This window comes from Sylvia atricapilla, chromosome 6 (genome assembly GCF_009819655.1).
Source record: "Sylvia atricapilla isolate bSylAtr1 chromosome 6, bSylAtr1.pri, whole genome shotgun sequence".
NCBI classification, from domain to species: domain Eukaryota; kingdom Metazoa; phylum Chordata; class Aves; order Passeriformes; family Sylviidae; genus Sylvia; species Sylvia atricapilla.
Window position 1 is genome coordinate 50,471,742 of NC_089145.1, and position 15,117 is coordinate 50,486,858.

General features: G+C 36.2%; 1 protein-coding gene across 2 annotated transcripts in view; it reads left to right on the forward strand.

Annotated features, from left to right (window-relative positions):
• The window catches only part of PPP4R3A (protein phosphatase 4 regulatory subunit 3A), a 41,659-nt gene extending 27,568 nt beyond the window's left edge, over nucleotides 1-14,091 (forward strand). For both annotated transcript variants that reach the window (XM_066321911.1, XM_066321912.1), the window contains 11 exons: nucleotides 2,093-2,170; nucleotides 2,268-2,384; nucleotides 2,876-2,992; nucleotides 3,266-3,397; nucleotides 3,484-3,586; nucleotides 4,520-4,678; nucleotides 5,740-5,909; nucleotides 7,401-7,543; nucleotides 10,067-10,257; nucleotides 10,753-10,979; nucleotides 13,203-14,091. In XM_066321911.1, the coding sequence (XP_066178008.1) occupies nucleotides 2,093-2,170; nucleotides 2,268-2,384; nucleotides 2,876-2,992; nucleotides 3,266-3,397; nucleotides 3,484-3,586; nucleotides 4,520-4,678; nucleotides 5,740-5,909; nucleotides 7,401-7,543; nucleotides 10,067-10,257; nucleotides 10,753-10,979; nucleotides 13,203-13,316 (1,551 nt within the window). In that variant the 3' untranslated portion in view covers nucleotides 13,317-14,091. The remainder of the gene's footprint in view (nucleotides 1-2,092; nucleotides 2,171-2,267; nucleotides 2,385-2,875; nucleotides 2,993-3,265; nucleotides 3,398-3,483; nucleotides 3,587-4,519; nucleotides 4,679-5,739; nucleotides 5,910-7,400; nucleotides 7,544-10,066; nucleotides 10,258-10,752; nucleotides 10,980-13,202) is intronic.
• Nucleotides 14,092-15,117: the final 1,026 nt, after the last annotated feature.

Sequence of the window (15,117 nt, forward strand, 5' to 3'; positions counted from 1 at the left end):
CTATTGTATACCTTTTTTTTTTTTTTTTTTCTTTTTTTTTTTTTTTTCCCCAGGAGTACACCTACTTATTGTCCTTACATATATAAGAGCCATGATTATCTGGTGCTGAAGTTTCCATTATTTTTTCACAGTGGTCACTCTGAGATAGTCTTGTAATATTGACTTGCCCTTACTTTCAGATATGGAAGAGATGAAAAGTTGCTTTCACAATGACAATGGAAATAGGAGTTATGCTTTCCAACTGGGGATAAGCATTAATCTTCTCAATAGTTTTTGTAGATAAGATTAGTTCATCATTTATCAAAATAGTGAAAAGAGAAAGGAAAGCAAAATGTGTAGCCTTCTCTTAAATGCACTGCTAATAATGGAAAAGAACCTGCATATTCAAAAGAACTGGGTTTTATAGAGGGTTATTTTTGTGGGGGTTTTTTAATTATTATTTCAGTGACTAAATATGTCCGTTTGTCTGCTGTGGGTTACTTATGTTACTTGTGATGTCTAAAGAGTTAAATATTAGAACAGAAAACTTACAAAGCCAGATATCTAGCCAAACAGCTAGATAGCAGGTAGTCAAACATCCTTGTATTCCTCCATCAAAGCTTAAGGTATGTTTCTTGAAATCAAATATCTTAATAGTTGTTTTGAACACATTTCACTGTCGATATCTGGAAGTGCAAATTTACATCTGTGCGTGATCCTCCAGAGTGGATTTTGGTATACTTCAGTTGAGGCCTCAATTTTGAAGCAGTCACACAAACAGCACCTGAACTTGTGTCCAGAAATCATTTTTTCATTGTTTGTTGGGTTAGGTTAGGAGCACAGCTCAGTGTCAAACAACAGAAAACTTGGCATATTCTGAATATAAGGTTTGCCTTATTATGCAGTGAGATATAGTAGCTCATGCCAACGCGTTTTGGGTTTATCTGTGTTGTGCAGTGCCATGTAGAGATGCTGATTGTGTTGTGGCAGTGTTGTAACATCCTTAGCATGGTGTGCTATCAGAACTGAGGTACTTCCTCAGCAAGGCTGCGTGGTGAGCCTGGCTGAGGTACTGAGGTAATTCACAGCATAAGAAAGTTTTTGTGTGTGTATGCAGTATTTTCATGGCTTTGCTTTATGCAGTGCAAACATAAACAAAACAGCTTGAATTTCTGGCACTGTGGTTTTGGGATGGAGGGATGTTACACATGTATGTGTTACTGACTTCACAAGAAACAACAGTGGCAGCTTTCTGAAAAAATGTATTGGTATCTGATGTACAGGAACCTTTCTCAAGAAAATGCTGCCTTACTACTGCATAATGTGGGGAAAAGGATGGAAGATTTTTTTTTTCTGTCTTAATATTCTCCTAGTTAGGACTGTAAAGGTTATGGAAAGCTAAATATTGCTGCTGCTTTCAATCTAAATACACATTTGTAATGTGCTGCTGTTACAGTTTTGCTAAGGTACAGTCGTGTGAAAATAATGGAATGGGTTTTGATTGCTTGTCAGCCAGAATGTCCAATAAATTCTGCATGTAATAGGAACAGTTGTTTTGATTTGGTCTCTAGAATTCACCCTTTTCACAGCATTGAGGGGGAAGGAATCTCACCTCATTCCTGCTGTTAGGCAGCTTTCCCTTCATTGCTTTTGTTCTGCTTCAGAGATGCAGTAACATTCCCAAGACACACATGTATGCCTGCTGTGTATAGGGCTGTGTGGGAGATGTTGTTTATAAGTGTATGTAAACAGCTGACCAAGGGTAGTCTGGTTTAGGGGGACTGGCATGTGACAAGGGGGAAGGAAGCTGGACAAGTCAGAGACAAAACAATGGGAATTGCAGTAGAAAGTAGAAAAAGGGCAACTAGAAGGCAGTGCAATAAACATCATAACTGAGAGTGAATTGTTGGGGGCTGAACATGATTAAAGCTCAGAAACAAGATGCATATTGATTTGCTTGAAAATTGAATTAGGAAGTTGATACTGGTGTGATTAACTACAGTATACAAACATATGTTCTCTTCATTCCAGGAAGCATGGTGTAGAACAACTATGTACTTGGATGCCTTTTGATATTGTCAAATAAACAAATGGTATTGTTTTGCTTTTGTAGGAAGATGAAAAATTTCTGACAGACTTGTTTGCACAACTAACAGATGAAGCCACAGATGAAGAGAAAAGACAGGAATTGGTAAGAAATCTGTAAAATATGTGACAGTTCTCAAAAAGTGACATGTGAATCCTTTTTTTTTTTTTAATTACTAAACTAATATATTCCTGGTTTTCAGGTAAATTTTCTGAAAGAGTTTTGTGCATTCTCACAAACACTGCAACCTCAAAACAGAGATGCATTTTTCAAAACTTTGTCAAATATGGGCATACTGCCTGCACTAGAAGTCATATTGGTAAGTCATTTCAATTCTATTTGTCATAACAATTTTGTTTATATTCAGAGAGGCTTTTTAAAAAAAAGTAACTTAAGCACAAACTTCAGCAAGTGGTTTTCTTTTCATTTGCTTCGTTTGGTTTGTCCTGGCTTAAGATTCAGAATGTTCAAAATAGTTTTGTAAAACTTTAGAAGCTTTTACAGTATGACATTGATAAGTGCCATGGCATTCTTCAGTTTTTGTTTTCCTATTTGCTTTCCTAGCTTTGTTTGCTTTTTTGGTATCTAAAATAAGTAAGAAAATAGGGAAGTCAATCAAAGGGCAATCAAACCATAAAATTTATTTTCTGCAACTGTTGTCAAATTTACAGACAAGTGAGAGTTGACTTAGTTTTAGAATAGGGTTTTAGTAATAGTTAGGTGATTTCTGAGAAGGAATTAAAGCTGTGTGTTTTCTGGCTCCATGTAAGACTTTCAGGAAAACAAGATGATTTTATTTGACTTTTCCAGGGTATGGATGATGCACAAGTACGAAGTGCAGCCACTGATATATTCTCATATTTGGTTGAATACAACCCATCCATGGTACGAGAATTTGTCATGCAGGAAGCGCAGCAGAATGATGATGTAAGTAGAGATTCCTCAGAAATGGGTGTATTGGGTTTGAAATTACTGGGGGTTGAAGTTACTGGTGTAATATTTACGATTTTGTGAATGACACGAGCCCTAGTTTCAAAGGAGTAATTTGGAACTTGGTAACAGTACACTGAGCTGCTGTGTTTTAAGCAGTTCTTTTAGGTGAGATGAGTTCACCTGTTCACAGATACATGTTGCATTGTATAATTTCGGATTTGGCACAAGGGAATAGCATTTGAATTAATTTTTTTCCCTCTCTCTTAGGATATATTACTCATTAACCTCATTATAGAACACATGATTTGTGACACAGATCCAGAACTTGGAGGAGCAGTGCTACTCATGGGTTTGCTTCGTACTTTAGTTGATCCAGAAAATATGCTTGCCACTGCCAATGTAAGTAAATACCTTCAAATGAAATTATGTTTCCTTTTTTTAGGGTATTTGATGATATATGTTGCATTCTTTTTTTCATTCCTTAGAAAACAGAAAAGACAGAGTTCTTGGGTTTCTTCTACAAGCATTGTATGCATGTTCTGACAGCCCCTTTATTGGCCAATACTACAGAGGACAAGCCTAGCAAAGGTAATGACACTCTGGATTTCGGGCACATCAAGACTGTTGAATGTCAATGTTCAGAATAATTGTCAAAGGATGTTTTTCATCCAGAAGATTTGAGTCTGAGATTATGAAACATAGTTCGAAGTAAAATGCTGATTCAGTATTTAGTCATTTGAATAATGCATAAGCACAAAACTCTGCAGAGAGACCTGATTTAAGAAGTGAGCAACATTTGCTGCAAATTTGGCTTTAGCAAAAAATTAAATACTTGTATAATTTTTAGAAACTCCTGGGGCAGTTCACTGACATAGACTTCTAAACATGTCTAAATGGTTTCTTGAGGTCAGGGATTCCAAGAAATATTGCAGTTTTTTTCCTGGGAAGGTGTGCTGAATTTGAGAGTATTGTTTCTACATCAGACTAAGAAAGCAGAGATCAGTGATGAAGTAATTGTTCATGCTGGCTACTAGTAGCAGTTCTTACTACAAGTGTTAAAAGATCCCAAGATACTTCTTGCATAGTACTTTGTTTAAAGGCATTATACATCACATTTTTGGTGCAGACTTAATCAAGACACTGCATATGGGGCAATAGTTTGTGATATAGATGTGTTGGCATCATAATGTGATTTGGTTAAATAAGCCTGACTACTTCTGTTAGGGATAAATTCTGTACTCTGAACCTTCAAACACTAATTTAAGAAAAATGTCATTTGTTCCATTATTTTAAGAGAGTTTCCTGTCATATCTGTATTCATAGAAAATACTCAATTCATAACAATTTTGTTCAATTTCTGTTTTAAAGACTAAATATATCTTACAGCATGTTCTGCAAAATGTCTGTGGGAAAATAAAAAGACTTGGAAATGTTTACTGGAGTGTAGTTGGATATTTGAAGTTAGTTTCTGAAGGCAGTATTCCAGATACATTTAATTATTTTGGTTTTGTTTTGTTACAGATGATTTTCAGACAGCCCAACTCTTGGCATTAATACTGGAATTGCTAACTTTCTGTGTAGAACATCATACCTATCACATAAAAAACTACATTATTAACAAAGATATCCTGCGAAGGGTGCTCGTTCTCATGGCCTCAAAGCATGCTTTCTTGGCATTGTGTAAGTTTGAAAGAGAAGGAATAAACTAGAATTTTGTGATTGTGAACTGATACATATCTGTACTCTGCTGGAAAAAACTGTTCATAGATCATGACAATTGTTGACTGAATACAGAAACCACCATTACAGTGTAGGTTTCTCATACTAGATTATAGATGTATCAGCTACTATTAGTAAATAATTTTGCATTTATAGATAGATTTTTATCCTTAAAAAAGAAGCATTTTGCTTCATCTTAGTGGAGAGGGGTATTGAAGAGATAGTATGTCAGTATCGAATATACTAAGAGAATATTGTAAGTTTTGTTGGTTTTTTAGTAGAAATTATCAGAGGTACTTAATTAGAGCTATGACTACCTGACTGCATTAAACTGCTCAGAAGTTCAGTGTGCTGCTTTACAGTGGTAGTTCCTTGACCGTGTTAAGTTGTCTGAGCAGTACCATACAGTAAGTACCTGTTACATTTTGTAACCAAATAACCTGTACACATGGTTGCTTTGCACACAGCAAAATGTGCTGCCATGTGATACTGTACATCCTCTTTATGCATGGACATTCTCATGGACATTCTCTCACTTGTGTACACTTTGGAGCTTCAGAAAGGGCTTTAAACTGGTTGTAAATTAAGCTTTTGCCTTACTATGTGTGTGAATAAAATGTCATTTACCAATTTTAAAATGAAATAATTTATATTCTAATCAGAGAGAACTAATATAATCAAACATTTGAATAATAGGGATGATAAACAAATTTCTGAGTTCTTTCATTGCGAAGATGTTTTACCTTTACCATGTGGTTTTAAAAATCGACAATAGATTTTTATATTAGTAATATTACAGTTAAACAATACTACATGAATTCTTCAGTGAACAGAGGAACATAGTTACGATGGAGGATTTCTTTATGATAGTACAGTATAGTTAAGACTATTGAGAAGCAGGAAACGACTGAATGTGTCACTGTATATGAACTGAGGCTGTAAATCGCCCTAACTAATGCTGAGTAGTTTCTGCAATTTTGCTTTTAAATTTAAAACCTCTTTTGACAACACATGTGTTCCAGGTGCCCTTCGTTTCAAGAGAAAGATAATTGGGCTAAAGGATGAATTCTACAACCGTTACATAATGAAAAGTTTTTTGTTTGAACCCGTGGTCAAAGCATTTCTAAACAATGGTTCCCGTTATAATCTGATGAACTCTGCCATAATAGAGATGTTTGAATTTATCAGAGTGGTGAGTGCTATTATATGCTGAAGATAATTACTATATATTGTTTAGTCTTGTAATTGAAGATGACTTCTGTTTTTGCTTTTGCCCTAAATTATGCTATCATAACAGGACCATACGATACTGTGTTTATATGAACCTTGTTTCTTATCAGTCTTACATATTTGTACATGTTCATTCTTATATTCAAACAGTATCATTACTTGAAGATTAAATTCACTTGTTACTGTATTTACAGATTTGCAAAGGCAGCACGAATCAAATTTCATCATGCAGATTGGATGGGCTGGTTATGACAGGAGTGTAATTAGAAACTACTGCTGCAAACCCATCAAATTTAGCTGTGCTCTGTAATATCAATTTAATGGAATATGGAATTGCACAGAAGAGATATCAATCTCTTTTGATTATTTTAATGAAGTACTACCAAGTTCCTTCCATAGGAAGGAGTCTCCTAGATATTCAAGCCAGTTTGACTGTCTGCACAGTACTATTTCCATGCTGTTGTTTGCATGCAGATTCTGACAAGATGTTGTACAGACTGTAAATGGGACCAAGCTAGGGTGCAGACAGTTGTAGAGGAGTAAGCCACCATCCACTGTCACCTTTTGAAATCTTTAGTGTTGATCACCTCTTTCTTCTTTGAGTTGGTAGTCAAGGTAATTCAAAAAGATGCCCTGATCATCATGGAAGAATTGATTGAAAACTGGTTTTGAAGCTATGAAAAAAGTTCATTTGTATAAGTGCTCATGACTTGTACAGTGGTGTATTGGGTTTGCAGTGGCAGTGGCTAAAGAGGTGGCTTCTGTAGAAGCTGCTGGAAGCTTTCCCTGTGTTGAAGAGAGCCAATGCCAGCTGGCTCCGAGATGAATGTGCCACTGGCTCAGGTTGGAGCAGGGGTTCCCCTGCAGCTGTAGTGATGTCCATGGTGAGGCAGCTGTCCCCCTGTAGCCCACTGGAGATCTGTGGTGGAGCAGAGATCCACCTGCAGCCTGTGGAGGACTCCAGGCCAGAGCAGGTGCATGCCTGAAGAAAGAGGCTCTGACCCCTTGAGAAGCCTGTGCTGGAACAGGCTCCTGGCAGGTCCTGTGGCCCTGTGGAAGGAGGAGGCCACACTGGAGCAGGTTCACTGACAGGACGTGTGACCCCACAGGGGACCCTTGCTGGAGCAGCCTGTTCCTGAAGGACTGCACACTCTGCTCTCTCTCAGTTACAGTGGATACACATTTTAGGATTGTGTTTGATACAGCTTTTATCAGGCTTTAGGTTCTGTAGTGTTTTGAAGGAGATACTGCTAGAAAATTGATGCTGTTTTGCTAATCAAATACTTGAGGCTCTAGATTCTTAATTACACTTCTATGCATGATACTCATTTTTGCATAAGTTAATTAATACAGTGCTTGCTATGGCATTTTCATTTCAGATACTTTTTATATTGTATTAAATAAGCTAATTTGAATGAAAATAAGTCACTTTATGTTTGGGTTTTTCCTATAGGAAGATATAAAATCGTTAACAGCACATGTAATTGAAAATTACTGGAAGGCACTGGAAGATGTAGATTATGTGCAGACATTCAAAGGACTAAAACTACGATTTGAACAACAAAGGGAAAGACAAGATAATCCAAAACTTGACAGGTAAAATACACTAAATGCTCTTAATAGCATATTGATGCTTTAATTCTCTTATCAGACTGTTGGTGGGTTATTATGTTATACTGGGAACTGCAGATAATTTAGATTCCTGCTTGTGTCTCAAGCCTTGCTGAAGTTACTTGACTAAAAGTGTGATTTTCAAATATGTTGCTACAGACTTTTGACCAACTTCCAGCAAATGTTAGTTGCTGGACCCCCAGTCATAATGCTAATTTATTGTATCTTAAACTTATGTGCAGTACTTTAATGAGGCTGGAAGCCTACCAAGTACCTCTACTAAGTTGATCTGTTTAAATAACAGATTTCCACTGTTGATTTGAAAGACTGTTCAGTTATGAATTACCATTCTGTGGATTTTTCCTTCAAAAATTTACACATCAGATTTCCTTCCATTTTAGTTGTGGGAGTAGACAGATAGGCTTTATCAAAATGCCTGAGGAATAGAACATAGAAAGAAGTTTTCAGAGAATGCTTTTTTGTGCCAGTTAGAGTTGCTGATGGAGTAAAAAGCAATCTGATGCAAAGCTTGAATTTCTCCTTCCATTTATTTACCAGAGCAAAAATTCCCTTCCTTAGTACACAGTTGGCCAGGGTTAAAAAGTTGAGAGTTGAGTATAAAAAGAGGAAGTTTAGGCCTTTTTGCTCCAGTTAGTTTTGGTCTATGTCTAGTTTCATTAAGACAAAATGACTGCTTGTGTGATCAGATGACTCTAAAGAATTGTTAGCAAGATCTGCTCTTGTTTTGCTGTCTTGAATTAGTTTGAAAACACAATAAAATTCTGATTAGTCCTGCTAGGATATCTTGAAATTTCTGACTTTTATTTTCTGCCACAAGATTTCTTAATACTTAAACTTGAGAGCTGTACAATTTAAATGAGACTATAAGTGTAGATTTATTTTAAAACATTAAACATTTCAAGAGCATGTGCAGGATCTGCAGTGTTGAGTACGATGGTGTTAAAAGTGAGATGTTATTATTTTGGCTTATGTCAGCTAAGCTTATCACTTAAACAGCTGTGAAATCCAAGGCTGTGATTCTTACTTATATTGATGCATCTGTGGGAAAGAACACCCAGCTGCTTTCTTCAATAATTTCTATCCAGTATAGCAAGTAAAGTTGGGGGGTTTTGTGGCTCAAGTTGAGCAAAGTGGTTGTGATGCATGAGTTTATCCAACAGAAAATAGAGCTTCAGGAGGTCTGTAGCTCAACCTTCTTCATACATCTTATGTAGTGGCTGCACAAGTCCTGTCACAGTGCATGTGATCTTTAAAGTGAAAACACAGAAATAATAAAATGCACTAATAACAATAATCTATTTACATATTTTAGCAAAGCATAGCTCATTGAGGAAGAAGCCCAACATGTTGTTGGCACTGGCCACAAAAGTATTCATTAGAGTTCCACTTAAATCATAATTCTGTGCTGCTAGCAGAACTTGAGTTGAAATAAAATGTAAAATGATGCAGTATGTATAGATGTATGATAATGCTGGCAAGCAACTTATAATTAGATTTATCATTTTAAGTATATTTAGCATTTTTACTCAATAACTTGTAATGTTCTAATTTTTCCCTTCTGGCTTTTTCCTGCACTCAGTAATGCAAATGTCTAGGTTGTATTATTAACATTTTGATCCCAGTAACAGCCACTTCATGAAAAACATGAAATTTCATCCAGTAAATTGTGAAGTGCTTCATCAAGAGTTTCATGATGCTGTTGGAAACTTGACTGTTAAAATCAACATCTAGCAATGAAAATGTTTTTGATGTCTCTCCCACTTCTCCTCCCCATTCTTCAAGGGCCACATCCCTGTCCCTCTGCTCCAAGACCATAATACTGCTACTATGATAAAGAGGAAAGGAAGGTGGGGCTGAGATAAACCAGCATTGATAATAGATCAATAGGGAGAGAGAGGTAACAGTTCATATCCAAGGCTCTGAAAAATGGAAAATACTGATAAATGACCAAAAGTTGTAACAGGTGGATGTGGCAGAGGGAGAAAGCTTTCTCCTAAATGTATCTGCTTAAAACGGGAGCCATATTTAAATTAGATTTTTATTACCTTTTTTAGACTTGCTGGACCCGCAATACTAACAAGTTGCAAAGTATTTTCAGAGAATAAGTCTATATTTCTAAACTTTTTTTTTTTACAACTTTTTATTTACCAGTGCAAACTGGTAAACCAAGCCTGAATGCAGCACTTAAGTGAGATTTATTAAAATTGCTTTTAATAGTGGTGTTTATATGCTACAGAACTTTATACTGATCAAGGTCCCTGAATGTGCTATTAGCAGAGTTGTGCTTTATTTGATTCTTTATACAGAGAAGTTTTTAATGATATTTGCATTGAAAGTACAACAATTCACATTAGGGAATGGTTTGCTGGTGTTTTTATTGCTCTGCAGTGTATGGATGTGTAAGCTATCATTGAGTGTCAAGTAGCAGTTTTATTATTAATATGAGTTGATTTCTGAATCTAAACTTTAAAACTTACTTTTCTGCAGCATGCGCTCCATTTTGAGAAACCACAGGTACAGAAGGGATGCAAGAACCCTGGAGGATGAGGAGGAGATGTGGTTTAATACAGATGAGGATGATATGGAAGATGGAGAGGCAGTGGTGCCCCCTTCTGACAAGCCTAAAAATGATGAGGATATTATGGACCCTATCAGTAAATTCATGGAAAGAAAAAAATGTAAGTGATGAGAAGGTGAATGCCATAACTTGTATTATTTAGTCTTACTGCAGTGAGGGATTTGCATGTATCTATTCTGAAATTGCAACATCACTGTGGCAGGTGACACTTCAAAAAAAGTTCTGTTGTCTTTAAAAGCAGAATGATACAAAATGTGTTGTAGATTTCTTAAAGCATTTGAATTAAAATCTTTAGCTGATAGTCGAGTTTTTCTGTGTTTTATTTGGGTAATAATTCAGTGTTATGTATTAAATATATATAATATTTATAACTAAAATTTTTCTACATAAATGTTCAGGTGATACCATTGGTAGAACAAAAGTGTTCATTCCTGGCCAGTAACAATGGCTGGTAGGTGGTACAGAAGTATGGAAAAAAGACTCACTTAACTGAATTACATATGAAGTATTAAGCCTTTTCTCAAACAGTGAAGTGTTTGTAATTAAATGTTTCACTCAATAATACTGTTTTACTATTGCCCTTTTTTTTTTCTAGTGAAAGAGAGTGAAGAAAAGGAAGTTCTTCTGAAAACTAACCTTTCAGGTCGTCAGAGCCCGAGTTTCAAGCTCTCTTTTTCCAGTGGTACAAAATCTAACCTTACCAGCCAGTCTTCTGCAAGTAACCTGCCTGGATCCCCTGGGTCCCCTGGGTCTCCAGGGTCCCCTGGCTCACCTGGATCAGTTTCTAAAAGCACATCTCAGATGGCAGCTATTACAACTAAGGTAATTTTGAGTGGTTGGAGGACTTCATTGTTGCAGAGTAAGAATTTGCTTTTGCATCCTCCTGAAGTTTGTCTAAGTCCTGACAAGTTAAGCAGTAGTGGACTGTCTGGTTTGTGTCTACTTCTTGTCTGGCCTTCAGCATTTTTAAAGAGATCTGGCTGTATATGAAAGAAATAGAAGCTCTTTTAGTGCCCAGACTGTTCAAGTAGGAATCATGCTCTTAGCAGTGCTTAGTAGTTGCTCTTAGCAGTGATATTTACAGTGAAATACAGACAACACTGTACTTATGTTAAATTGCACAGGGATATTTGACAGGTAAAAATAAATATCTTGGAAACACAGCCAAACTGTAGTAGATACCACAATGCCCTGCCATATCCATTAAGGATTTCTACTATCGCCATTTTAGTATTGTTCAGACTTCTATAAACTGACCTGTGTGGAAGAAATAAATTTCATTGGGTGGTGATTGCTGTAAGCCAGAACAGTTTTAATACCCAAGTGTGACATTTTTACCTTTGAAATAACTTACAGTTTTGATTTGGAACATTGTGAAGTAGAAGAAGGAGGCCACTTTAAAAGAATGTTGTAACGTGGAGGGAGTATTCAAAACTAGCATTTTTAAATACATTTTAGGACAATGTTGGATTTTATCAGATTTTTGAATAAAAATGTTTGAACTCAGTCAGGCAAGTAGAATGACTGCTGTTTTCCCAGCACAGCGGGGTAGATAAGGTAATGTTGATACAGTGCAGCTCAGGTAATGAGAATTTATTTTCATAACAAGAGTTTCCATTTCTGAAAGATGAGGTTTGTATGTCAGTCGTCAGGTAGTCTTGGAATAACACTGATTTATTCTTGTTTTGTAATGTTACCATACTGCTTGTCCATCTAACTTCTAGTGAAGGTAAATGAGAGTTTAGGGTTTGGGGGTATTTTTTCCTACTCATCATGGCTTAAGAGTTTGTATTTGGATTGCATTCTCTTGAAAACACCTGGATCAGAAGAGTGGAAGAACCTAAGGACACTTCCTCTAAATCCATCTCTGGATGAAACTCCTTGCATAACCCAAGAGTTAAGTCAAGTGCTTTTAAAAAGGGGTGGAATTGGCTTGCAAATCCACTCAGTCTATCTGAGGTTTTTCTCTCCCAGACAGTGTAATTCTTTGAGTCTGAAATGGAGCCTTTACATATGGAACATACTGGATACAGTATTGACTCCACAAATTCAAAGTAATGGTGACAAAAGAGAAATGTTCAGGTTACAAAGGGGAACGTGTAGTGCACTGAAAAACACTTGTGGATTCAGGCAGAAGGTATCTTATCTTCTTTCAGAGTAAAAGGTGCCACAGTCACAAACTAGAAACAGTGTAGAAATTGTTTTCATTAATTACCTGATGTTGTTGCTTTAGGTGTATACTCAGTTATGTGCATGTGACTGTACAGAATATGTGGAATTGTTTTTTCAAGTTGTATTTTGGTATACAGTTGACTGAAATGTTCTGGTTTGGGTATCCATTATTAGGCACCTGAATAAGCAATAGGACCTTTGAGTAAAGTATTTGACTACACCTGCCATTGTAGTCAAATGCTGGTTAAACTTCAGAAATTGCAACATAGTTAGGGAAAATTTCAGAAGTTCATGCTGCTTCTTCAGGGGTCCAGAACTGCCTAATCTTAAATTTGTGGCTATTCACAATACAAGAGAGTTTTTAATGATTCTAGATACATTTTCATTTTCAGCTGACAAGTTATTTAAACTTTGTAACCTGTACACGTCATTCAGTTATGTTACTGTGATCTAAAAGTATCATAATTCAAAAATTCAAATTGAAGGGTATTCTGCATTTGTTTTTGAAGTGCTTCCAGATTGCTCAATGCAGTCAGCTGTGCTCAGTAAAAATAAACTGTCTTTACACATGGAGCTGCAGTGACACTTAGCAAAATCGTGTGGATTTTTTTGGCTTTACTTAAATTTCAACTGGAAATATTTCCAGTTGAATAGGTAAACCCCATTTTGGATTTATTAATTTCAGCATTTCTCAGATAGTGTCATTTTCATTCATACTGAAGGATTTATTTTTGTTCTGCATCGTTTATTCAAAACCTTCGGAACCAGTATGCGTATGGCAATATTCTTTGCAAACAGCATGTTACAATGCAGTTGTGAATTACTGATGTACAGACATTCTCTTTCTTATAATAATTGGGTCTGTCTTTGTAGGGAGGCCTCGTTGGGCTTGTAGATTATCCTGATGATGATGAAGAGGATGATGAAGATGAAGATAAAGAGGAAACTTTACCTTTGTCAAAGAAAGCAAAGCTTGAGTCATCATAATGGCAACTGCTGAAGAACATTACCAGTTGGGGAAGGATTTTTTTTCCAAAAACAAAACAAACCCACAGCAAAGCAGCAATCTTTTGTGAATTACTGTGTATGACACAGATCAACCTATACAAATGGATTTCTGCCAATCAAGTGCCAATTCAAAGGAGCAGAAGAAGGAGAAATACTTCATTTAGGGGAAAGACTTATGCCTTTGAGCTCTCCAGCTTGGACCACATGTTGCCCTTTTCTCAGGGAAGGAAATGGAAAACAAAACAAAACAAAAAAAAAAGAAAAAAAAAGAAAAAAGGAAAAAAAAAAAGCCAACAGGGCAGGAGTTTTGTTAGTGGAACTCTGGATTGGCTGGTCAGTTGCTACAATCAGAATATGCTTTCTTGGACCATGTATGAGACTTCTGAAGAAAAGGCGGGTTTTGCCATAATTCTTCACTAGTTAAGAATGCCAGCAGTTTCTTTGTATAAAAGAGACCTGCCTTTGAAATCGTACATTCTGAACATTTTACTCAAGCTACAACAGGTTCTAAAAACCTCTGCGGGGGAGGGCCGAATATAAAGTTTCCTCTTTTTTTTAAAATCTGTTCCCTTTGCCCTTTAAACTGCAGAAATTTTTTTTGAGGTGGGGGATTTGTTTGTCCCTTCTTGATTAAAGATTGAGTGGAATTCTAGATGTGGTCACTTTTGTGTCATAATTTTTTTTGCCCCCCTGAGTGTATGCTTAGTTGTTGAGTATATATTTGGGACCATTAAAATTTTTTGATGTAATATAATCTCACTGTTGTGCTGGTACCTGTTTCACACTGTGTAATTTTGTTCTGCATCACAGTTCTTAATATGCTGAGGATTTTATGGAAGATGCTATAGTTTTTATTGGAGAAAAAAGCATTGCAACAATGTGCATAAAAGCGATACTATTTTGTGACTTACTGTTTTATATTAAATTTCCAGCAGCACCTGTTGAGAGAAAAATCAGGGAAATAGGATGAAATAAAAAAACCCTTAAACCTATAGATAGGAAATTAGTATTCCAAAGAGTCTGAAATTTCATAATGCAGAACACTGATGGTAACTAACTCATCAAGATGTAAGATGGATGAATTAGGAATACTAATATACTGACTCATTTGACTTAGAAAAATAAAAAAGAAATAATTAAAGTTGAAGGAAAATAGCATTAGTGGTATTTTTTAAAAATCTCTGATTCCCTTTGGAATACATTCAATTTTAGTGAATAAAAGATGGTTGTAGAATAAACTCTTTACAAGGACGCCATCTTTTGAAATTTATTTTAATACTCAGTTGAAAAACAGCAATTAACTTGGTCTAAATCAATGACCACCTCCTTTTCCCAAAAGCCTAAATAATACTAATTTGAAATTAGGCATTATATCCTGCTTCCTCTTAGAAGATGGCTTTGCACAGCAGTGCTTCCTATGAATGGGTGCTTGTTCAGTTCCTTTGCAAAAGAGAGACCCTTTCTTACATCTGTTTTCAAGAGCTGATTTCCTTTTGGGCATTCAAAGCACCACTGTTGCAACAATCGTGATGCTTAATACATAAATGTTTCAGTACAAATAGAAATAAGAGAAATGAGAATCTGAGGCAGGATCACAGGTGATCAGGCCCAAGGGTAGACAAGCACTTTGTTTCTGAATGTTGTGGATGGCCTGGCAGGTTCTGTGCCAACCACAAAAGGCAAAGCTTCAGTGCTTGGGCTTTGTGAGTACATACCAACCAGTTTGGATTTAAATAAGAGTGTGCATTAGGGAGAAATTATCAGCCATCTTTTCTTCTAA